Source organism: Schistocerca gregaria, chromosome X (assembly GCF_023897955.1).
Source record: "Schistocerca gregaria isolate iqSchGreg1 chromosome X, iqSchGreg1.2, whole genome shotgun sequence".
Lineage (NCBI taxonomy): Eukaryota > Metazoa > Arthropoda > Insecta > Orthoptera > Acrididae > Schistocerca > Schistocerca gregaria.
Window position 1 is genome coordinate 562,618,961 of NC_064931.1, and position 25,245 is coordinate 562,644,205.

General features: G+C 42.3%; 1 protein-coding gene across 1 annotated transcript in view; it reads left to right on the forward strand.

Moving 5' to 3' along the window:
- LOC126298979 (ADP-ribosylation factor 2) overlaps positions 1 to 16,328 on the forward strand; it is a 40,298-nt gene extending 23,970 nt beyond the window's left edge. Inside the window, exons 3-5 of the mRNA XM_049990602.1 lie at positions 587 to 768; positions 15,381 to 15,506; positions 15,894 to 16,328. Coding sequence (XP_049846559.1) covers positions 587 to 768; positions 15,381 to 15,506; positions 15,894 to 15,980 — 395 coding nt within the window. The 3' untranslated portion in view covers positions 15,981 to 16,328. The remainder of the gene's footprint in view (positions 1 to 586; positions 769 to 15,380; positions 15,507 to 15,893) is intronic.
- The last annotated feature ends 8,917 nt before the right edge of the window (positions 16,329 to 25,245 follow it).

The following is a 25,245-nucleotide window of genomic DNA, read 5'->3' on the forward strand; positions in this document are numbered from 1 at the left end:
ACTACAGCCTTGTTAGTACAGTTTGATTCCTTTGTTGGCACTTTGCATGCATATAGCTAAATAATACATTTACTTTAAAAAGAAATAGTGACATAACATTCATGACTGACACAATTTACGAATAAAGGAGACCACTCACCGAATAGAAGTGTTGATTCATCGGCAGGTGCGCACGATTGAGAATGAATACTTGCTACTTATTACTGATGTCATAGGCATTACTGTCATTGCTGCTACCTATTTCCAAAATTGTTTACCTTGCACTATGTTTAACTGCCTTAGTCAGTTAGGCATTGATTCTTTTATGGAATGGAGTAGGAAGTGACGAGGTACTTTGTATTGATCCTAATGCATACGTTTCTCAGGTCGAGCATGTTGTTGCAATGTTTAATATATTGTATGTTTCATGCCACTGATCTGGTGATGGGTTTATACCAACACATGTCATGAGTTGATGATAAAATTGTTATTGTTTTCTTAAGACAAATGTTTTGCCGTTTAGAATTATTCTTTTCAAGTTGATAACATAATCTTGTTACCTATGTGTATAAGTCAGGTGATATTAATTTATTATCTTATTTTCCAGGTTTCAATGTAGAAACGGTGGAATACAAGAACATATGCTTCACTGTGTGGGATGTAGGTGGTCAAGATAAGATAAGACCACTGTGGCGCCATTATTTCCAAAATACTCAGGGCTTAATTTTTGTCGTTGACTCCAATGACAGAGAAAGAATTGGTGAAGCAGAAAAGGAACTACAGAATATGGTAAAATAGTACACACACTTAAGATTGTGTAATTGTTACATTTATGTGATACTTTTGAGGTAACTGTCATCTAATGGGAATCATTGAAGTGAGACTTGAATATTTCAAATCCAATAATCATGAGGGTATAAGTTAATACAGTTACATAAAAAAGAATCATGAACTAAAGTATGATGAATAGTCACATTTGTTAAAATAGTGTGTGCCAGGCCACCACCTTTCATGTTATGACTTTTCAGGAGATAGTAGTTCGATAGATAAGTACATACACTCCTAACATAATGTCTCACATTTAAAATTCCGTTCCACCATAATTTGATGATGGTGAGTGATAGTATATCTGTCTTGGACTGTACACTTTAAGATGCACAAACTAAGTGAAAGTAACTTAATGAAATCCTTGGCCGAGGTGCCAGTCAGAAGGATGCACGGATTGCAAAATGTTTCTTAAGAACAGCTGACGGGGTTTGAATATCTCTGCATTTCATATTATCCAGTCATTATTAACTACTTGGAGTTGTAGTGCACTGGCCTACCCAAATTTCAAAAATTCAGTAACTGGAGTATCTGTGTGTATTGGGATAATAGTGCGCAAAGCATTTGGTACCTGTATCTTGGAATCTTGGAAAATGAGATAAACCTAGTAAAATAAGCTATTTGAGAAAAGAAGTCTGTCTGATCAAAACAGGATCATTTACCATTCCATTTTTAGTGCATATCAGTGCTCAGTACTTTCGTATTTAAGCAATGAGGAGCAGAACCTTCAGTCATTAATGGTTTTGAATACTTCGTCAGTAAACAGTTTCATTTGAGCAAACGCGAACATGGCAGTTTGTCATATTTTGTTTGCAGTTCAGAGTACTTCCATCGTAAGTCAGAACCTACTCTTAGCAAATATCTGGATGTGGTTTTAAAGTCTATGAAGATTTTTTTAATGAATCCTGTGTTGCTTCTGTCTGAGATTCTTTCACTCTTCATCCATACTAAGCAAAGAGTTCAAAATGTTTCACTTCTTTCAGTGCTCAAGTTCCATATTTACCTTGCATTTGATTTTCTGTAGTTATTGTGAATCAATTCATGTAAATGTTGAGATGATTATTTCAGGAAGGCTATGGTTGATTTCTTGTCTCCATTTGTATCCAACTGAACTAGTGTCAATGCCATGAGTCGTGGCCTCATTGTCATGTTGTTGTGGTCTTCAATCTGAAGAATGATTTGCTGCAGTTCTCCATCCTACTCCATTCTGTGCAAGCCTCATCACCTCCAAATAACTGCTGCAACCCATATCCTTCCAAACCTGCTTGCAGTAGTCCTCTTAGTCTCCTCCTAAAACTTTTATCCCCTACACTTTCCTCCAAAACTAAATTGTCAATACCTTTCTGTCTCCAACCCCCCCCCCCCCCCCCCCCCCCTCCACGGGCCCGGGGTTAGAGTAGGCCCGTGGTATTCCTGCCTGTTGTAACGGACAACTAAAAGGAGTCTCACACCTTTCAGCCATTATAGGCTTTGACCTCCATTGTTCAACATTTTCACGAGGAGTGATCTGTAGCATACTTTCTCGTTAGTGGCATTGCAGTCCTGCTCATCCTCCATCTCTTGAGTGAGGACACCTTCCTGGGTGCGTTTTCCTCCCCCCACTATGCAGTGTTGTTTTCTGTGCCAACTAGGCCCTTGCAATTCTGTGCACCTCATATCCAGCATGGTAGCCTGTCTGTTGTGGTGGGGCTGCTATGTACCCTGTTGTTTGTAGCCTCCTGACAACACAGGGATTGCGCTGCTGATGCCTGTGCCATTAACTCCCCACATATGCCAAGGAGTAGATGCCCATCACCCTGGGGCATCGGGTTTCCCGGCAATGGCCATTATGACAGGTGGTCTTTGCTGCGGCTGGATGGCGCCCATGGGTAGGGACCCTGGTCGGAGTGGGTAGCATCAGGGCAGATGACACATGATGAAGCGTAGTGCATCATCTCATGCTGGTGATCAAACACCAGCAGTCTCTAAGCCTTACAAGTCTCAGTACAATGCAAGGAAGTATGATCCTAAATCGTGCCCCTCCCTGGCCACACCATGGGAGGAATGCCAGGCGAAGGATGGCAGCAAACCTTATTCACCCTGGTAGGTACGAGGGCTGATGGGGACTTCTTTGTGTCGATGAAGCCTCAGTTTTTTGTAGGGCATTTAGAGAACAAGTTTGGGAGTTTGGGGAGGTGGAGGGCTTGTCGAAAATGTGGTCAGGGTCAGTCATGATAAAAACAGCATCCTCTGCCCAGTCATGGGCATTACTCACTTGTGACAAGCTAGGGGATGTTTCTGTTCCCATCACGCCTCATACGAGCTTAAATATGGTCCAGGGTACTACATTCCACAGGGACCTCCTTTTGCAGTCTGACGACAAGCTGCACGCCAACTTAGTGACGAGAAGTTCATTTCATCCGGCACGTCCATCAGGGTCCGAGGGATAATCAGGTTGCAACCGGTGCAACCGGTGCCTTCATCTTGGCCTTAGAGGGTGACAAATTACCCGAGAAGGTCTAGGTGACTGTCTACCACTGTGGTGTCAAGCCATATATCTCTCCCCCAATGCATTGCTTTAAGTGCTGGAAGTTCGGGCATATGTCTTCCCGCTGTACTTCCAACATCACATGTCGAGATTGTGGACGTCTATCCCATCGCAATACCCCATGTGCTGTGCCTCCCATCTGTGTCAACTGCAGACACCATCATTTCCCTTGCTCATCAGACTGCAAGACTTTACAGTGAGAAAGGAAAGTCATGGAATACAAGACCCTGGACAGACTGAGCTTCACTGTGGTCAAGAGGTAATTTGAGCACCTACATCCTGCAGTTGTGACCTCATCTTACGCCGCTGCTATGAGAACATTTGTAGCCCCATCAGTTCTGCAGTTTCCAGTCAGTTCTGAGAGCTGGAAGACAACTGCTCCCTTGATGGTGGGGGTGCTCTTGCACCACCTACTCAGTGAAGTCCTCCCAGCCAGGGAAACCCAAGGAGCAGCAAGAGAAATCCAAAAAGAAGGTCCCCAAGACCAAGGGAATTGTGGTGGCACCCACACCACTGCTACCTCCTAGCTCTGCGTCTGTCGATGAGGTGGAGATTCTGCTGTCTGCTGAGGACCTAGATTTTGCCGGACCCTCAGACAAAATGGATATAAACTGTTCAGGCAAAAAGTCGGTGGCAGCAGGTGACCCTGAGGTGTAAAATGCCTCATTGAATCTTCCATGCCTTCCCAGCCTCATGATTATGTCATCTTCCAGTGGAATTGTGGCAGTTTTTTCCACCACCTGGCTGAGCTATGGCAACTGTTAAGCTTTACACCTGCTATCTGCATTGCCCTACAGGAAACCTGCCCTGCCCTCCGTGGCTATAAGGGATATTACCGTAACCGTAGTGACTATAATTGAGTGTCAGGTGGCGTTCATGTCCTAAACTCAGTCTGTAGTGAACGTGTGCCCCTTCAAACACCTCTTGAAGCTGTGGTGTCAGAATGACGACGCAGAAGATAACTGTCTGCAATGTATACACTACTGGCCATTAAAATTGCTACACTATGAAGAAATGCAGATGATAAATGGGTATTCATTGGACAAATATATTATACTAGAACAGACATGTGATTGCATTTTCACGCAATTTGGGTGCATAGATCTTGAGAAATCAGTACCCAGAACAACCACCTCTGGCCGTAATAACGGCCTTGATATGACTGGGCATTGAGTCAAACAGAGCTTGGATGACGTGTACAGTTATAGCTGCCCATGCAGCTTCAACATGATACCACAGTTCTTCAAGAGTAGTGACTGGCGTATTGTGATGAGCCAGTTGCTCGGCCACCATTGGCCAGATGTTTTCAATTGGTGAGAGATCTGGAGAATGTGCTGGCCAGGGCAGCATTTGAACATTTTCTGTATCCAGAAAGGCCCATACAGGACCTGCAACATGAGGTTGTGCATTATCCTTCTGAAATGTTGGGTTTCACAGGGATCAAATGAAGGGTAGAGCTATGGGTCATAACACATCTCTAATGTAACGTCCACTGTTCAAAGTGCTGTCAATGCGAACAAGAGATGACCAAGACGTGTAACTAATGGCACCCCATACCATCAAACCGGGTGATACACCAGCATGGCGATGACGAATACGCTCTTCCAATGTGCGTTCACCCTGATGTCGCCAAACACCGATGCAACCATCATGATGCTGTAAACAGAACCTTGATTCATCAGAAAAAATGACATTTTGTGATTCGTGCATCCAGGTTCATCATTGAGTACACCATTGCAGGTGCTCCTGTCTGTGATGCAGTGTCAAGGGGAACTGCACCCATGGTCTCTGAGGTGATAGTCCATGCTGCTGCAAACGTCGTCGAACTGTTTGTGCAGATGGTTGTTGTCTTCCAAAGGTCCCTATCTGTTGATTCAGGGATCGAGACCAACAGGTGTTCACATAAATGGCATTTTATCTACTGACGCAAACGCGATTGTTGAGCATTATACTCAAACCTCTGCATCGGAGAATTACCCCCCAGCCTTACACATTCTCAAACGGTGGCTGGAAGGGAAAGTCCTCTTATTTACTACACACCACAGTGAAACCTATGATCCCCCATTTACAGAGTGGGAGCTCTTCAGTGCTCTGGCTTATTTCCCCGATACAGCTCTTGGACCAGATCGGATCCACAGTCAGATGATTAAACATATCTCATTTGACTACGAGCAACATCTCCTCGTCATCTTCAACCGGATCTGGTGTGATGGCATTTTTCCATCCCAGTGGTGGAAGAGCACCATCACTCCGGTGCTCAAACCCACTAAAAACCCACTTGATGTGGATAGCTATCAGCCCATCAGCCTCACCAATGTTCTTTGTAAGCTGCTGGGACGTATGGTGTGTTGGCGGTTAGGTTGGGTCCTAGAGTCACATGCCATACTGGCTCGATGTCAGGGAGGCTTCCAACCGGGTCTTCTACCACTGATAATCTTGTGTCCCTAGAGTTTGCCATCCAAACAGCCTTTTCCACACACCAACATTTGGTTGCCTTTTTTTTTTGATTTACGAAAAGCGTGTGACACGACCTGGCTACATCATATCCTTCACACATTATATACGAGCGGGGTCTCCAAGGCCTGCTTCCGATTTGTATCCAAAACTTCCTGTCGCTTCGTACCTTCTGCGTCAAAGTTGGTGCCTCTCATAGTTTGCCCCCATGTCCAGGAGAAAGGGGTCCCGCCGGACTCTGTATTGAGTGTGTCTCTCTGTTTAGTGGCCATTAAAGGTCTAGCAGCAGCTGTAGGGCCGCCCGTCTCACCTCTGTGCTCCACCAATACTGGTGTTGCTAAGCGGCGGTTACCGGGAGCAATCCACAAGGCAGAGTCATGGGCTCTATCCCACAGTTTCCAGTTTTCGCCGCAAAGTCTTGTGTTACACACTTCTGTCGGTGTCATACCATTCATCCAGAACCAGATCTTTACCTTAATGACAATCCACTCACTGTAGTGGAGACATATTGATTCTTAGGACTGGTTTTCTATGCTCGATTGACTTGGCTTCCTCACCTTTCTCAGCTTAAGTGGAAGTGCTGGCAGCACCTTAATGCCCTCCGCTGCCTAAGCAACACCAACTGGGGTGCAGATCGCTCTACGCTGCTGTTGCTCTACGGAGACCTTGTTCAGTCGCGCCTTGGCTATGGAAGTGTGGTTTTTGTTTTGGCGGCGCCCTCAGTGTTGTGTTTACTCGACCCAGTGCACCACTGTGGCGTTCACCTAGTGACAGGAGCTTTAAGGACGAGTCCAGTGACCAGCGTCCTGGTAGTGGACGGAGACCCTCCATTGCAGGTTAGGCCTGCACAACTGCTGACTAGTTATGTTGCACACGTTAGGAGTTCTCCTGCGCATCTGAATCACCGTCTCCTTTTCCCACCCACGGCGGTTCATCTCCCGCATCCGCAGCCTAGTTCACGGCTTCAAAATACAGTTCATGTCCGATCCCTTCTTTCTGAACTGGAGTCCTTGCCTTTACCACCTATACTTGAGATCCATTCATGTACACCTCCATGGTATACAAGTTGGCCGCAGCTTAGCCTGGACGTTTCACATGGCCCTAAGGACTCATTTAACCCCGCGACTCTCTGCTGCCACTTCCTCTCGATTATTGTCAAGTGCCGAGGCCACGAAGTGGTTTACACAGATGGCTGATGCTCATGTCGGCTTTGCGTATGTCCATGGAAGACATACTGAACAGCATTCCTTGCCTGATGGCTGCAGTGTTTTCACTGGCGAGCTGGTGGCTGGTGGCTACATCTCGTGCTCTTGAGCACATCTGTTCATGCCCCGAGGAATCGTTTGTTGTGTGTACTGACTCCCTGACCAGCCTACGAGCTATCGACAAGTGCTACCCTCGCCATCCTTTGGTGGCGTCCATCCAGAAGTCCATCTATGTCCTGGACCAGTCCCATTGTTCAGTGGTGTTTGTGTGGACCCCAGGACACGTGGGAATCCCAGACAATGAACTTTCCAACAGGTTACACAGAAACCGGTTCTTGAAATGGGCATCTCCAAAACTGACCTGTGTTCTGTCTTAAACTGCAAGGTTCTATGGCTTTGGGAGGTGGAATGTCATAACAGAACACACAGCCGACTGTGTCATTAAGGAGACTAAGAATGTGTGGAAGTCTTCCATGTGGGCCTCTTGCAGGGAATCAGTTGTCCTCTACTGGCTCCACATTGGCCATGCTTGGGTGACCCATGGTTGCCTCAGTGCCAGTGCGGTGCTCGGTTGACAGTGGCCCATATTCTGGTGCACTGTCCCACTTTGACTGCCCAGCAACAAAATCTTTGGGTACTGCCTCGTTGCTGCTCATTTTATCTGACAACACCTCATTGGCTGATTTAGTTTTACATTTTATTCGTGAGGGTGGGTTTTATCATTTGATCTCAGTTTTAGCTTGTTTCCTTTGTCCCTCTGTGTCCTCCACCATAGTTCTTTTAGGGTGGAGATTTTAATGTGTTGCAGAGTGGCTGGCTTTTCCTTTTGATTCTCGTGGTTGGCCAGCCACTGTAATCTTCTTTCTTGTTTTAATCTCCTCTGTTTCTAGCGTCTCCGTTTTCTTGTCCTCTTTTGTTCCTTTTAGTGTCCCTTGCCTTTTCTTCATTCTTGTGGTTTTTCCTTTCTTTCCGTTTTGTGTTATATGTCTCGTCTGTTTTATTGTAACACTTGTGGCATTGTTTTATTAGGAACAAGGGACTGATGACCTTGTGGTTTGGTCCCACCCCCCCCCCACCCCTCCCTCCTCCTCTTTTAAACCAACCGACCAACCTTGGAGTAAAACTGCAGTGTGATTTCAGCAGAAGTTGTAAATAATCTTAAGCTCTATGTATTTTAACCATGCTACCTCCAGAATTTCAAAATGTATTCCACTCGGCATGGTCAAATACTATAAAAATAGGTTTGCTTCTGCTTAACGCGCCTTGTAAGACAAGACATAGTGTTAATATTGCCTCACGTGCTCCAACGTTTCTCCAGAAGCGAAACTGATCTTCACTAAAGGCAGCTTCTACCAATTTCTCCAGTCTTCTGTAAATAATTTGTGTTAGTATTTTGCAGCCATGACTTACAAACTGTTAGTTCGGAAATATCTTACATGTAAGCACCTGCTTTATTTGGTATTGGAATTATTAGATTATTTTTGAAGTCTCTAGGTATGCTGCGTGTCTCTTACATCTTGCACCATAGGTGTAATAGTTTCGTCATGTCTTGCTCTCCCTAGAATATCAGAAATTCTGACGGAATGTGTACTCCAGGAGATCTTTCAATGCTCTGTCAAATTCTTCTCACAGTATTATATCTTCCATCTCGTCTTCATGTATGTTCTCTTCCCTTTCTATATTATTTCCCTTGTATAGCCGCTGTGTACTCACTCCACCTTTCCCTTCTTTGCTTAGTCCTGGTTTTCCATATGAGTTCAAAAGGCTTCTTCAATTTTCCTTTAGTTGGTATCAGTCTTTTACCTAGTAAAATAACCTTACATTTGTACTGTAGCCATTTTGCACTTTTTGTCTATCTCAGTTTTTAGACATTAGTATTCCCTATGTGACCCTTTGCTGCCTTCACTATTTCTTTCAAAGCAGCTGATTCAGCTTCCACTGTATCCCTTTCCCCAGTTTGTCAATCACTGTGTAATACTCGCTCTTAAACTCTCAACATCATATGGTTCTTTCAACTTATTCACGTCAGTCTCTTTAATTCCTTACCATCTTGTAATTTCTTCAGTTATAATCTACAGTTTATAACCAATATATAGTGGTTATTCCACATGTTATCCTGGACATGTTTTACAGGAACATTAAATCATTTTGATCTATCCTTAATTCCATCCTTTGTCATTTTGTATATTTCAGATGGATTGCTGTTCAAAGTTTTAACTATGCGCTGCTCCTGCTACAAGATAGTTGAAATTGCAACACTTGGAATCTTTTTGGTGCTTCTCCTTGATTCTGTATATTTTTATGCAAATGCATATCGCTGCAGCTCCTTTCACTTTTAAGTGATAAATGCACCTTCTACACATTTAAAGTTTGCTTCAATGTTGATTTTCTGTTTCAGTCTCTACATTGTACACACTCTGAGATACTGTTCAGGAAACTTGATGTTGTCCATTCCTTGGGTTAAATGATGTTAGTCATTTGTATGTGAGGCATTCATATATGTATATGCTTATGGTTGGTTGCTGTATGTGAATGGGTTAACACTTAAGCATGTGTTTTAATTTATATATGAATCATGCTGTTCAAAAACCACCATTATATAATCTCTCTTCCCAGTTAGCTACATCAAGTACTTTGTAGCAGTATTAATTATTAAAATATATTTGAAATATTGTGATCTTAAGTAGTTCAAGAAATTGCTGCATTACTGAATTAATCAAATGATTATATAACAGGTTTTTCGTAAATATCAAAGTAAGAGAGTTCCAATATTTTTTAGTTTTCTGTGAACATCATGGTGGCATCCTGTTTTTGCCATGACTGTCTGCTTTTACATTTTTTAAACACTGTAGCAGCCTTGCAAGCAATTTAAGTTAGCTACTTAGCAGCATGTAACACCCCCCCCCCCCCCCCCCCCCCCCCCCCGCCCCCTCTATTTTCTTTTCACCCTGATGACAGCAATTGTCATGTGACATTGCAAACACCATCTGTCACTTGTTGAGATTGGTTGGAGATGGGAGCATGAGGTCACAGTGTTTGTATGTATCTTGATGATGTCCCCAATGTTCTTAACAGGACTGAGGTCAGGTTACCAGGAGAACCTACCAGCACTCATTCAGACATGAGTTATGTGGTGTTATATAGTCTTTTGAATGGACAGGTCATCTGTGGTGTGCTACAGACAAAGAAATGCACATGGTTGGGTGATGAGAGACATTTCAGGGCCTCACTTCAACCCATGTGAAAATCTCCAAATTGTGAATATCCCTGGGTCATGTGTTCACAGTACCATGTTCATAAACAGAATACAGTGCCTGTGTGATTTTTTATGCCCTTGTACCATGCCATTGCTGTGCACCATACTTCACCAGTCCAAGAAACCTTTTTCCATGCTCGGAGTCCATTGGTGGTTCTGCATCTGTGTTAATCTTGGTGCTCTGTGATGTGCAGTAAGGAGAGTTGCATTTGACAGACAAAAAGTGGTGGTGGAAAGTCAGTCCAGTGCAACACTGACATGTCAGTTTTCTGTTATGTGGAGAACACAAGGGAGAGAAACTGCTACTTTGGAATATTATGCAAATATGATCCTATATGGACTCAAGACTTGTTTAAAGATGACACGAAAGCTTTTATGCTAATAAAATAAATGTTGTTAACTATAGATGCATTACATAACACTTAACAGAGGAAGTTTTGTTGATTGTCACTATAACTGAGTGATCAATTCATCTGATGTTAACCCTCGCAAATATATATGAGATGGCTCTGGCTTCTGAAAATCTTCTACTACTACTACTACTACTACTACTACTACTATTACTATTAAAACAAACACTATCTGACCAGCCACTGCGTCCTCCTCAGCCCTCAGGTGTCACTGGATGTGGATACAGAGGGGCATGTGGTCAGTACACAGCTCTCCCAGTCGTTACCAGTTTTGATGACCTACTACTACTACTACTACTACTACTACTACTACTAGTAGTAGTAGTAGTAGTAGTAGTAGTAGTACTGTATAGTGTAAGGACAAAGATTGTTAAAAGCTGGTTATTCAGTTTCATAACAGCTGCAACTCACACTGAAGTTTTCTTATGAAAGCTAAAACATTGTGATAGTGGAGAATCCAGTAAGTGTGTGAAAACTGGATGTTAGTCTGAAACACCCATCCATGGTAATGAATTATCAAACACATTATGGTAAAATCAAGTTTTAATTGTAGTGTAACTGAAACATCCTGCTGCATTTCTTGGTAGAATGACAGTTTGCACAAATGTCAGGAGGCTGAACAACAGAGCAAATGTGTGACCATAATGTGGAGACTTCATGGTGATCATTACCTCAATCACAAGTGTCCTGTACTTTGATGAGCAATTATGTACATTCTGTAATGTGATGAACTTCTGTGTAAAATGGTGGGCACTTAAAACATTAGCCACTCATGGGTAAGAGATGTGACCAAAAAGTAATGGGTCTGTGTGTTTTCCATAAAGAATCTTTATTTATTCATAATCATCCACTCTATCCCTGTCAAAGTAATTCCCCTAAGATATAATACACTTGTACCAGCACTTTCTCCAATCTTGGAAGTACTTTTGGAACCTCCTTTTCATTATGGTGTTCAGCTGCTTCAGCAATTCTGTTTTTATCTTGTCTATGGTGGCAAAACAACAGCCTTCGTGGTTCTCTTCAGCCCCGAGAATTGAAAGAAGTCCCAGTGGGTCATGTCTGGCAATTATGGTGGCTGACACAACGTAATGGATTAATTTTTAGCCTAAAAATCGTGAACAAGCATTGAAATGTAAGCATGAGCGTTATCGTGATGCAATTTCCGTGAGTGGTTTTGCACAGTTCTAGCTGTTTTTCTTCAGATTTCTTCCCCAAAACAGCACATACCTGGAAGTTGGTATTCATTATTGACCATACAACAATAAAGTAGGAACTCATGATGCACTATCCCATTCAAATGAAAGAGAACGGTGAGAAAAACCTTCACATGTGATCAAAGTTGTAGAATTTTTTCAGACTTCAATGTTCAGGCAGTTTCCATTGGGACAGTTGCGCATTGGTTTCCGCTTCATACCATATACCCATGTTTATCACCTGTTATAACTTTCTTTAGAGGCTCTGAATTGTTGTTTACTTCATTCAGCAATTCCTGGAATGTGTATGCAATGTTGTTTTTTGGTTGAAATTGAACAGTTTTGGAACAAGCTGTGCTGTTACACATTTCCTGCCCAAAACATTAAAAAAAAGTTTGATATGAGCCAGAGGATATGCCAGCATTGTCGGAAATCTCTTTGATGGTGGTTCAGCGATTTTTCCAGAATAATTTTCTTCACTACTTCCGCAGCGCCGTCAGCAATTGATGTGCTAGGGCACCCAGGGCAGTCGTTATCTTAAATGTCTCCTTGGCCCTCTTTGAAACGTTTATACCACTTGTGAAACCTTGTCTTACTCATGGTAGATTCACCAAAAGCCACAGTCCACATTTCGAATGTGTTGCTGCACTTTATTCCATCTTTTACAGAAGTAAAAGTTTGTAACATGTATAACATTTTCGACTGTCAACAATAAACTACATATTTGAAACAGCCGAAAATGCAAACATATGTCATGAACATGTGTACCAACAAGACAAAAAACATTGAAAACCTGATGTGTAAAGTCCGCAAAATTAAATAATTCCCATTACTTTTTGACCACACCTCGTACATGTATGGGACAGACGCTTACTGGTCTGATTGGGATGGTTGCTCTTACTGTTCTGCATCACCCAAAGTTGACAGTAACCTTTGTCATCAGTATATTGCTGTTGCAACTGACCCATGGGACAGTGGTATTCCCTCTGTACATGATACACACCCTTGATGTAATGGCACTTGAAAATTGCAATGCCTTTACAACCTCGAAGATGAAGTGTCCCATGTGTCAGGCATCTACAATCTGACTGCAGCCGAGGTGTTGATACAAACTTCGCGTATATAGTGCTAGATGGTCATGCTAGTAGTAAGTAGAAGGCCCGATGATGTACTGATCACGACATGCCAAACTGTTCCAGTCCTTAGGGTAACAAGAGTGCTCTCACAGCAACACAGCAGATAAATTTAATCACCTACTGACAGCGGGTGGCAGCTCTGGCAGTGGAGGGTATGTAAAGCACGTCAGCAGGACATTGAAAACAGTGCAGTCATTGTCATGATACATAAACAGAGCTATTGATAACTTCAAGTGCATAATCATTGGCTTTTGGGCCAAAGGTGGAAGCATTTCTAAAACTGCTAAATTGGTCAACGGTTTGCATGCCGCATTGGTTAAAGAAAGGCACTATCCACAAATTGGTGCCAAGACAACTTGTGCACCACGGGTCATACAAACGGGTATCTAACTGCAAACATGTGTACAGATGAATAGATCTGAAACTGTTGAGCAACTCACCACCCAGGTGAACCAAGGGGCTATCAACAGTGTGTCCTCAATGACAGTTCAGCAAATGTTGCTTGGGTATGGTCCTACACAGCAAGTGCCTGGTTCACACACCCATGCTGACTGCTGTTCATTGGTGATGAAGACTAGAATTCTCACTCCAGTACAATGACTGGAGTCTGCTGAGTGGCTACAGGTGGCCTTTTCAGATGACTCACATTTTATGCCCGATTGAACAGATGGCCAAAAACAAGGAGGGACTTTTAGGTATGATCTGGGGAATGTTTTTGTGGCATTCTGTGGATGATGTTGGCATTCTGGGAGGCACAATGAATCAACACAAGTATGCTTCTCTTTGTGGACCATATTCATCCCAACATGCAGTTTGTTTTTGCTTGGCACATTGGCATATACAAGGAGAACAACGTAATGTCACACAGCTTGCAGTGTACATGTGTGGCTTGAAGAGCGCTAGGATGAGTTTACCATGCTCCCCTTGCCACCAAACGCCCTGTATTTAAACCCAATTGAGAATCCGTGGGACCACCTCAGCTAGGCTGGTTGCGCCATGGATCCTCAATTGAGAAACAAAGTGCAGCTGGCCGTGATACTGGGGTTGGCATGGTTCCACATTAGTGTCGATGCCTTAGAGTACCTCATTGACACTCTTCCTGCATGTCTTGCAGCGGTCTGTGCTGCGAATGGTGGTTATTCAGTTGTTTGACAGGTAGTCACATTAATGTGAGTGGGCAGTGTTCATTCAACATTGTAAGAGAGTTTGGATATTTTCATAAGCATCTGTTTACTCTGGAAATAATGCTGTGTGATATCCAGGAAAATACTGCAGTCATGGTTTACTTGGAATATTATCTGAGCATACATGCTCCCTCAGGATTTACATTTATTGGAATATCCATTTATAAGCCACAGATAACTTTAAAATTCTGTATTTTGACAATATATTCATTCTTCACAACTTGCGTTAGCCACTATTACAAACAAATACAGTATTAGGTGAAGAGAGTGTACCAGTCCCCATATGAAAACTGATAGTAGAAGAAAATGTCATCCAGGATTTGCACAATAGTTGCATTTTAGAATCAGCTGGAAGTTCTGGCTTAAAAACTGAACTACATACCTGAACTTCAAATTGTGATTCGTGAGTCTCTAAATCACACGGGCATCAACTGTGTTCTTTCAAGTGAACATCCCCCCCCCCCCCCCCCTTACAAAAACTTGTTCCTTCGGAGAAGAAACTATTGCTGTACACAACGTAACTAAATCGAATATTCTCAAGGGTAATTGGTATTATGACTTGCACCCTGAACTATTCAGACATAAATGCAGATGCATGAATGAATGACAGCCTAAGGCTCTTTAATTACTAGCAGATAACAGGACACATACTAAAACATTTTACCTTTTGTGTTGACTTGTTTACTAAGATACTTCAAAAAAGTTCTCACATTGCTTTCATGTGAAATAGTGACCGATGTGTACCATGTAATGAGGTGACTGGAGAAATACTGAAGCTGGTGAGGATAATGGGAAGGGTAGATGAGGAAGAATAATCCACGGACTGGCAATAGAGCATGAGAAAAGAAAGATTGCAAGTAATGTTGGTGAATAAGTTGTGTTGATGCACAATCTCTCACTTTTTTTATATATAGCATGAATCATGATTATTTTTGTCCCAGTTCCTAATTTTGCCCATAGTTAAATTTACATTTCAAATGCTCATCATCATATAGTTTCATTGACAGTTTTTATCCTCTTGCCATTATTTGCTATGTATCCATGGTAAGATTCATACATTTTATGCAGATATTATTTCCTACATGTGACAGCTGTACTCAGTTTCTCTTTTGCATAGTTTTTTTTCCTACTTAGTCATTCTTTTGTTGCCATTTTCTTTCCCAGTTGCAATGAGATTTATAAGTGCATAAATATAAATTATTGTCCTCTAGCTGCAAGAAGATGAATTACGGGATGCTGTCCTCCTTGTTTTCGCAAACAAACAAGATCTGCCAAATGCTATGAGTGCAGCGGAACTCACTGATAAGCTTGGGCTGAATCAACTTCGAAACAGACATGTAAGTAACTACATTTCCAGATTATCATCAATGATCATAAAGGTTTTCTGGTGTTAGATTTGATTCCATATTATGTTCTTAATTTTTCAAAAGAATTCTATGAATTTGTTGGAATATGTAGGAAACACCCCCCCCCCCCCCCCCACAAACTTGTTGGAATATGTAGGAAACACCCCCCCCCCCCCCCCAAACCACACACACACACACACACACACACACACACACACACACACACACACACACACACACACACACACAAGTGGAACAAATGCAGAATTTCCAGTCTGTTGGTTGAAAATCTAATAAAAATACCAACTATGCTTTAATTTTAACATGAAATGAATTTCTGTAGCTGTTCTGTAATTAAAATGCAATTTTTTGTTTCAGTGGTACATACAAGCTACGTGTGCTACGCAAGGGCAAGGCTTATATGAGGGCTTGGACTGGCTTTCAAATGAACTAGCCAAAAAGTGAAGACTGTGCATTCCGTGTGTGGCAGTGTTGTGGAGTTAAGACTGTGACTCTTCTGAACTATAATTCCTGAGCTGTATTACACTTAATTTATATTTGTCTCTTATTGAAACTTGTTGTTCATTATATCTCTTGCTGTTAAGAAGTTGTAAACTTTGAGTGTTTACTTTCATACCAAAAACAATGTGACAGTATTTCTTTCAAAATTAATCAACATTTTTACAGACAAAAATATTTTAATATAGATTTTGGACATACTACAAAATCAACACAAATTTTCTATTGTTTAGGTAGTAGTATATGTTGTTTGAAAAGCTGTGAAATAAATTTGTCAGTACTGTAGTGTTATAAGTGAAAGAAGTTTTAGTATTTTTGTCCATGCACTACAAATGGGTTGCTCAATGCCCATTTTTTTTTAGCAAATGGGATCATTCAATTTTATTAGAACTGAAGCAGTATTGAGCTGAAATGGTAAGTGCACTACCTGTGTAACAGGTTTTTAAGTTTTAATGGGAGTGATGTAACAAGAGGATTTTGTGTCGTATGTCTGGGAAGATTTATATGAACAGCTAATTCACTTAGGTGTTCTGACAAGAAATATAGGTTAAACTCAGTGCAGCACTGTGTAATTAAAGTTCCATATTTTAAAGGGTTAAGAGATTTTGGAAACACAATATATACTAAAGGTGATATTTCATTCTGCATAATTTGCAATGACCCTTTTTGATCTTACCGAGCGAGGTGGCGCAGTGGTTAGCACACTGGACTCTCATTCGGGAGGACGACGGTTCAATCCCGTCTCCGGCCATCCTGATTTAGGTTTTCCGTGATTTCCCTAAATCGTTTCAGGCAAATGCCGGGATGGTTCCTTTGAAAGGGCACGGCCAATTTCCTCCCCTAACCCGAGCTTGCGCCCCATCTCTAATGACCACGTTGTCGACGGGACGTTAAACACTAACCACCACTACCACCACCTTTTTGATCTTGGCTTATAAGAGCTTTTTATTTGATCGCCTTTTTAAAAAGTGGTCCTGAAAGCTTAGCCATTTTAAAACTTTCATTGAGTTCCCATTTGATGCTTACAAACTTCAATCTTCAACTTCTGGAAATAAACATTAATTATATTGACATGTTATGATAATCTTATTAATTTCTTAGTAGGTAGTGTTCAGTACAGCACAGGGTGCTCAGATATGTGCCTGAAATGTTCCAGTACAAATTTTCATGGACTGTTAGAAATGGATTGAACAAGCCTTTTCTAGTTCTGCAGGATAGTAACATCAAAATTATTTTCAGTGAGATCCAGAACATTTCACATTTCAAGCCAGCATTAATTTCTAACCTCCTGCTACACAGTTCAGCACTTCATGTATGGTTCCTATTTGGTTGGCTGAGCATAGAAAAGTTGTTGCATCTTGTGATTGTCAAACTAATTTGAGCAGCATACATCACACAAATGTTTGATAAAGTTAACAGAGTTACATTATGGGAAATTTTAGGAAAGAACTCTGTACCACAGTGTCTACTAAGTGTAATTCAGAGTACAAAAAGGAGTGAGACAATGATGTCATTGTGACCACCGACCCACTATTGATATAAACCCATGCAGGTGATGGCAGTGTCGCCTGGTGGGGAATGACTGTTCTCTCTCTCTCTCTCTCTCTCTCTCTCTCTCTCTCTCTCTCTCTCTCTCTCTCTCACACACACACACACACACACACACACACACACACACACACACACACACACACACACAGTGGATGTAGTATCAGTGGGGGTGCTGTCTGTGTGTAGAAAGGGGAAGATGTGTTGTCTATCTGAGTCTGATCGAAGGCAGATTGATTGTAATGGCCTGGAGGCTTGGCATGACCATTTTAGAAATGGCACAACTTGTCGGGTGTTCAAAGAATGCTGTGGTGAGTGTCTTAAACATGTGGCGAAACCACATCCAGAGACCATGGGGTTGAGCAGCCATCTCTCATTACAATGTCATAGGCTGGGCAGACTGGTAAAACAGGACAGGTGGTGAACTGTGGCGGATCTAACATGAGACTTTAATGCTGGGCAGAATACAAGAACTCAAGCATGTACCAGTGTTAATACCACGGCATTGGTAACTACTATTGAAAGGGGCATGTGACCATCGACACTGGACTTTGGCGCAGTGGCAGAGCATTCAATGGTCTGATGAACCCCGATACTGTCTTCATCATGCTGAAGGGAGGGACCACAGATCTGCCGTCTTCCAAGGAAACGCTCCTTGACATCTGTGCTGCAGGATGGAGACAAGCTAGTGGTGGCTCCTTTATGCTCTGAGAATATAAATGTGGGCATCCATGGGTTCAGAGGAGGTCGTGCAAGATCCCATGACAGCCAAAGAGTATCGCACACTGATTGCAGACCACGTACAATCATATTTCCAAATGCCTGTGACTTTTTCAGTAAGATAATGCACCCTATCACAAGGCCAGGAGTGTGATGGAGTGGTTCGAGGAACACAGTGGCAAGTTCAAATTGATGTGCTAGCCCCCAGCTCAACAGATCTGAACCTAATTGAACACATTTGTGATGTGATTGAACATGGTATCAAAGCTTATTGCTCCCCTCCCCAGAATTTACGGGATTTAGGGGACTTGTGTGAGCAGGTGTGGTGCTAATTTCCTCCAGCAACCTACCAAGGCCTCACCAAGCAAGGTGGCACAGGGATTAGCACACTGGAATCGCATTTGGGAGGACGGCAGTTCAATCCTACGTCCAGCCTTCCTGATGTAAGTTTTCCACGATTTCTCTAAATCGCTCCAAGCTTCCCCATTCTTCCCTAATCTGATGACCTTGCGGTTTGGCCTCCTCCCACAAATAACCCAAATTCCCCTTCCGCCAACAAGGCCTCATCGCTTCCAAGCCACAGCCCGTCACCACTGGTCTCCATGCCAAATGTGAACATACTGGCAGTTAGGTAGGTGGTCATAATATTCTAGCTGATCAATGTACATAGACAATATCATAAAGACATGGCAGAGTAAAGTAGTGCACCGTAATAAGCTTAAAATTAAAGTTGTAAATATGCCCCTGTTTGCAGATGATCAAATAATCTTAGTGGATTCAGAAGATAAATTACTGAGAGCCATTTGGTTCTTGCACAAGGTAGCAAATGATAATAATTGTACATCAAATTAAAACTAATATAATGGCATTCCATGGAAAGAAGCATTTGAGGAAAAATGACAATTGATAAGCTGCGAGAACAAATACTTTCGAACACAACTTGAGATCTCATGCCAGGTACAATGATCAAGAATGCAAACTGCAAAAATTCAGCAGTTGGTAGGTACTATTAATCACACTCTTCAAGAACGTTTGAAAAAGACATTACTAAAATTTTACAATATGATGGCAGTACCAGTTATAATGTATGGGTCAGAGAGTTGGACTCCAACTGCCAATAATGGGGAGGATTGAGGCAGCAGAGATTAGACTCCTAAAGGCCTCTAGCTGGTATAACTCAAGCGGATAAAAAATTGTGAAATAAGGAATGAATTGGGTGTCAAAACTATGTTTCTGAAAATATAGTACAGAAAGAAATTGCATGAACACCTTCCAAGGATACTAGAAGAATGAATATCTGAAGTAATATACACCTCAAGGAAAAAGGAACAGGCATCCACAGGAAAGATGCAAATATCAGTTGCAATCTACTTGAAATTGGAGAAGGTAAGATGCATAAACAAAAACAGGATATTATGATGATATCCCACATAATATAAAGGATTCAGAGAGAGAATTTATAATTTTCTTATCAAAATTTTGGCCACTATTAAAGACGGTAGATGTTGGACTTAATATTGGAGTGAAGTTCAACTGGATTAAAGTCCAGAGAGATTGATGGTCACAGCATTCATGTGACTGTCACATTCTGGAGATTGTCGACTAAATAATAATAATTATTATTATTATTTGTTCCAGAGGGTGCCAGAACAAAATTTTATAGTCTTCATATACTACAAATCCAAAGGTACAGTGATGTTTCTTCATTTACTTGTTAATGTGAAAAAATCCGTGTTTTGGAGTCTACTTTAACGTGTAGTTCCACCTACAACTGGCTGAGTCAGTTAATTCAGAGGCAAGGTTGCACCACCTCTCATAGGACCATGCACAGTAAAACATTTCAGTGTTCAAACCAGTATAAGGGTTGATGGCATCTACTTTTCAGTTGTCCTCACTGATCCAGTGTAAACTGTGCAAATATGTTACACACAGTCAGTCATGATTACTTTTGCATAGTCGGCCGCACACCCAGTGAGTGTGGCTGGTACCAGGGTGACATCGGTTAACATAAGACAAAAAGCCATGCTGGCCAGTATGACAGTGTGTAGTTCACCTGAGTGTGCACTGTGCCCAAGAAACATGTTTAACAGTGGATTGCCCAGCTAGATGAGTTTGAAAGGGGCTACATCCTGAGGCTGTGGGAGTCTGGGAGATGCTGTCATATTTGTGCACCACCCTACTTGTATGGACACCAACACTGCCCGCTGTTGGTAGCAGGGGATACAGAAAAACTTGCATGCACGATATGTAGTATATGGATGTTGGACATGCCCAACTGGGAGGAAGGACTGATAGTCCGCCACACGCAAACAGATCTAATGGCAGCAATAGGGACCGTTCAGTAGGCTGCCCTGCTTTCTGTGCAAACACCCATAGGTGACATACCATTGACAGGTGGTTGCATGGCAAAGGGCTCACTGCATGCCAACTAAGATGACGACCACTCATCCCCGCAGCATTGCACTTGACTCACCTGATGTCAGCAAAAAATGGACAAGTCTGGCATCAGGTCATTCTTAGTAATGAGTTCTACTTCTGCCTTGGAGGTGCAGTAGAGAGTGCCACAAGGAGCAGTTTGTTGTCATACAGCCCACCTGCCTGGTGTGATAGTGTTGAGAACAATATTCCGTGGTGTTCCTCATGAACTCTTCGGACAGCTGCATGGTAGGTGGAGGTGGTCCTGCAAACAGTGGCTGTGCTCTTAGCTTAAAATGATTGTTCATTTCTCACATAACTGTCTGATGTGACAAATAGCACCAAAATTGGAGAAAAAACATGAAACGGGGAAAGACATAAACCGAATTTGGCCGTAAAATAGTTAAATTTCTTTCTTTTACCTACCTTGACAACACACTTCCTCATATTGCTGCCACCTCTGGAGTGTGCCTTGCAGCTGTAGGTGCTCTGCCATGGCTAGCTGCATAATGTGTGGGGGTCATGGATTGGATCGTCAGGACTTCATCTGTACTGGGAACTGAGCACTCAGGTACAACCAGTGTTGGATGAAGTCTCACAGAATTACATCTGAGACCTGTAAATCATTTCATCTGGACGCTTGTATTCATAAGCGTGGGGCCCGACATCATACCAACATGTATTTTGTGACCATGTAGCACAGTAAGTGTTGGTCATTCAAAGTTGAGAGAGTAACCATTTCATATGTGTGGGACCACGTAACTGCATGCCTGCCGATCGTTACCACAGTATGCCTTGTCCTTCTGAGTGCAGCTCTTTTTATGACAGTCAGTAAATGTAAATGTCATGTGACTAGGGTCTCCTGTCCGGTAGACCGTTCGCTGGGTGCAAGTCTTTTGATTTGACACCACTTCGGCGACTTGCGCATAGATGGAGATGAAATGATGATGATTAGGACGACACAACACTCAGTCCCTAAGCGGAGAAAATCTCCGCCCCAGGCGGGAATCGAATCCGGGCCCTTAGAATTGACATTTTGTCGTGCTGACCACTCATGTACTGGGGGCGGACATGACATTCAGTAAATTCCACTCACAAATGTGAAAATTGTTTCATGTTGCACACTCTTCAGGTATAAAGGCAAAATTTATTTGGCTCGAAACTAAAGTGAGATGAGTGGGATAGGGAAGGGGGAAGTGCCAATTTGGCATATTCCGTTCACTTCCCTTCTAACCAGTCTCTTGGGTGTAAGTGTTGTGTTACTAATGACAGACACCAAATGAAGATAATTACAGTTTTGGATTCTGTGCATTTGGGAGCCTCACTGAACTATGTTGTTGTATACACACTCTGAGTAAGAAGTAATGATTGTTCAGGCTGCTGCTGGTTATTGTTTCATTTTCACACATGAAAATTATACTTTGGGGCACTTAATTAATGGTTTTTCAAGCCCTTAGACGAATTGTAGCGTATCATATTGGTGAAACACTGCACTCCTTTCACTCATGTTAAGGTAGTCTTAAACATAGAACTCTTGCAGAACCAATAAGGAAAAAGAAGACCGATATGCTGGCCACATGCTGACGGGCAGGATTCATTTTTCCTCTTCTGGCTCTAAAACTGAGTGATTCTACTCAAAGATGTCATTAAAATAACCATCTCAGAATACTGAGAGCTTGTATTGACCAGTATATGCACTGCAGATGTGTGAAAACTACACTAAAATAAGCATTAATGAATTATTTCAGGGAAATGATTAAAACAAAGTGTTAGATATAATAAAAATATACATTGATAAGCTTGTTACCACCAGTTAATAACCGTAGTAGTAATTGTCTATCATGCACACAACAGATTAAGTTGAAAATGATTGTCAGATGCTAATATGTAGCTAGTTATGCTGTATACAGTGCATAGCAGAGGATTCCTACAGTGATCTACTCAGTTTTAAGGTTGTGATCTTCATTTGTGAATACTTCTACCCAGTGCTTGATTTGTAAACAAAAAAAGTGTGTGTTTTTTTTTTTAGATTTAAACATCTTAAAAATGCTATTTTAACACATACTGGTATGGCGTATTGGTATGTTCTGTCACAAATCAAGCATTGTTTCTATCTATTCAACAAGACATGTTATGCCAAAAGATTCTGTGAGAAGATTACCATTATGTAAGAGTTCAAAAGTTTGTCCCATTGATGGCAAAGTCATTAGCTTGCACAAGTTCTACAAGCTCACTGAGAATGGGTTCTTGATCACATCAGTGAAGTGTGTCTCCTTCAGAAGGTAATGCTCCCAGAGAATGCCATGAGAAAACATTCCTCATATCATAACTCCAGCTCTCTGTCCTATCACAATAATTTTTGCACCCTGTTCTTGCCAGTTCCTTCCAACATCTTAACTTTCGTCAGTCCTACAAGCAAAGGAGGATATCCTTTGCCAGTTAGCAATCAAGTGTCAGTTCTGTAATATCACTGTTGCAGGGTTTATTGGACTTGGGGTAAATATAACCATCTTTTCTTTTTTTTTATGATGAGCTGTTCCATCATATCATGTCAGTTAACTCAACATACAATCTGTCAGCTTTTGTCTGTAACATAAAGTGAGTGTGTGTGTGTGTGTGTGTGTGTGTGTGTGTGTGTGTGTGAGAGAGAGAGAGAGAGAGAGAGAGAGAGAGAGAGAGAGAGAGAGAGAGAGGGAGAGAGAGGGAGGGGGGGGGGGGGGGCTGTGTACGCTGTTTGATGTGGTTGTTCATAATTATGTCTCCAAGCGACAGACAATACAATTGCTCCTCCAAAGACAATCAAACTGTTCATGAACTTCAGTTTTTCTGAATTACCTCCACTTTCCTTTCCTTTAACAAGGGAATATAACTTGTGCACAAGAGTTGAATGTTGTTGAAAACCTATTTGGCTAGTGGTTATAACAATTGCCATAGTTTTTATTTTTATTTATTTATTTTTAAATTAATGCTCTCGAGACAGGGTAAGTATATGAAAAAATATCAACTTGCAGCTTCACATTACCCAAAGGCTGCTGGGAAGAGGATGTGTGTGCAGGCCAACTGAAGTTTGGGTCCTGGGGCAGGGGGTTAGCTAGAGAGAGGCCAGAAGGATTGAGTGAATGACGTGTTGCAGAGACAACTCCCATCCGCTTAGTTCAGAGAAGCCGATGTTGGTGGAAGGGTCCAAATGACACGAACTGTGAAGCAGACATTGAAATGTAGCATGTTGTGCGCATCTCTGTTCTTGGCCACATGTTGGTAGTGACCATTCTGGTGGACATTTGGTTGGTAGTTATGCGAACATAAAATTTTGTGCAGCAATTGCAGCAGAGCTCGTATACAACTTTCAGTGGTGGTTCTATCTGCGATGGCATAGTGTGTCTGCAACAGGACTGGAGCATTATGTGCCGAGTGTGTGTATTTGACAGGTCTTGCACTTGGTTCTTCCACATGGATATGACCCATGTGACAAGGAGCAGGGAGTAGGTCTGGCATCAGGATGGACCAGGATATTGTGTGGGCAGCAAAATATCACCTTAGAAGTGATGGGAAGGATTGTGGTCTGGGATGGAATTAGGTGATGAGGCGGTTGCTCCTTTGCAGCTAGTTCTTGGGGGTGGTAGGAGGCAATAGTGTTGTGTGAGGATACTGTGCAGGAAGTCTATTTGCAGACAAGATAGTGTGAGTTTCAGCATAATGGGCAAGTGATTTTTTCTCAATACAATTGTGCCATACAGGAATGGCCACACCAGGGTTGCCGCCAGTTCCGGATATCAGGGAATTGCAAATGTATTAGGGATATTTGAAACATGGAAAAATCTCATATTTGTCTCAGTAGCATGAAATTGTTTGTTTACTGAGATGTCATGCTGGTTGGGTGCAGCTGAGTACATACACCGCTTCCCTACTCTCTTTCTTACTGCTTCTTCCCTTCCTACCCCTCCCCTCAGCGTGGAGTCAGTGCTGCCACCACTACTTGCTGTTGGCCTAGCAGCTGCCAATGAAAGGCAGAGGGGCTTGAGGAATGGTTTGTTTGAATATGATTCTCAGAGCTTGTTAACCAAGCAGCCGGAGACAATTGTCATGTTTGCATGAGTTGTGTCTGAGTGATTGTGTGAATTTGTGCGCGCGCTCATTTTCTGACAAAGGCTATGGCCAAAAATTTAGCTAAGAGTGTGATTGTCTTTTCTATCTGCCTGACTGTGGCTCAGTGGTCATCTTTACGGTGAGTTGCTACTTATCCTCATTAGTATTGATTCTCAGAGTGTTTGCGCAAGATATCTGTTGCATGGGTGATCACTGTGGTCTCACTGCAACAACATGGTGTCTGTGACACTGGAATAGCTGGTCACACGAGTGGACTTCCGTGATGGGCCAAAACCGCAGGCCATTTCTATGGTATCTGTAATGGATCGGGCCTGCCAATGTGAATCCAATAGTTTCCCACTAACATGCGGACGCTGCCTGTCAGATCTAGTCTCACCGATCCATGAACCCAAGACTGTGGTGCTCCTTGGCAGAACAGAGG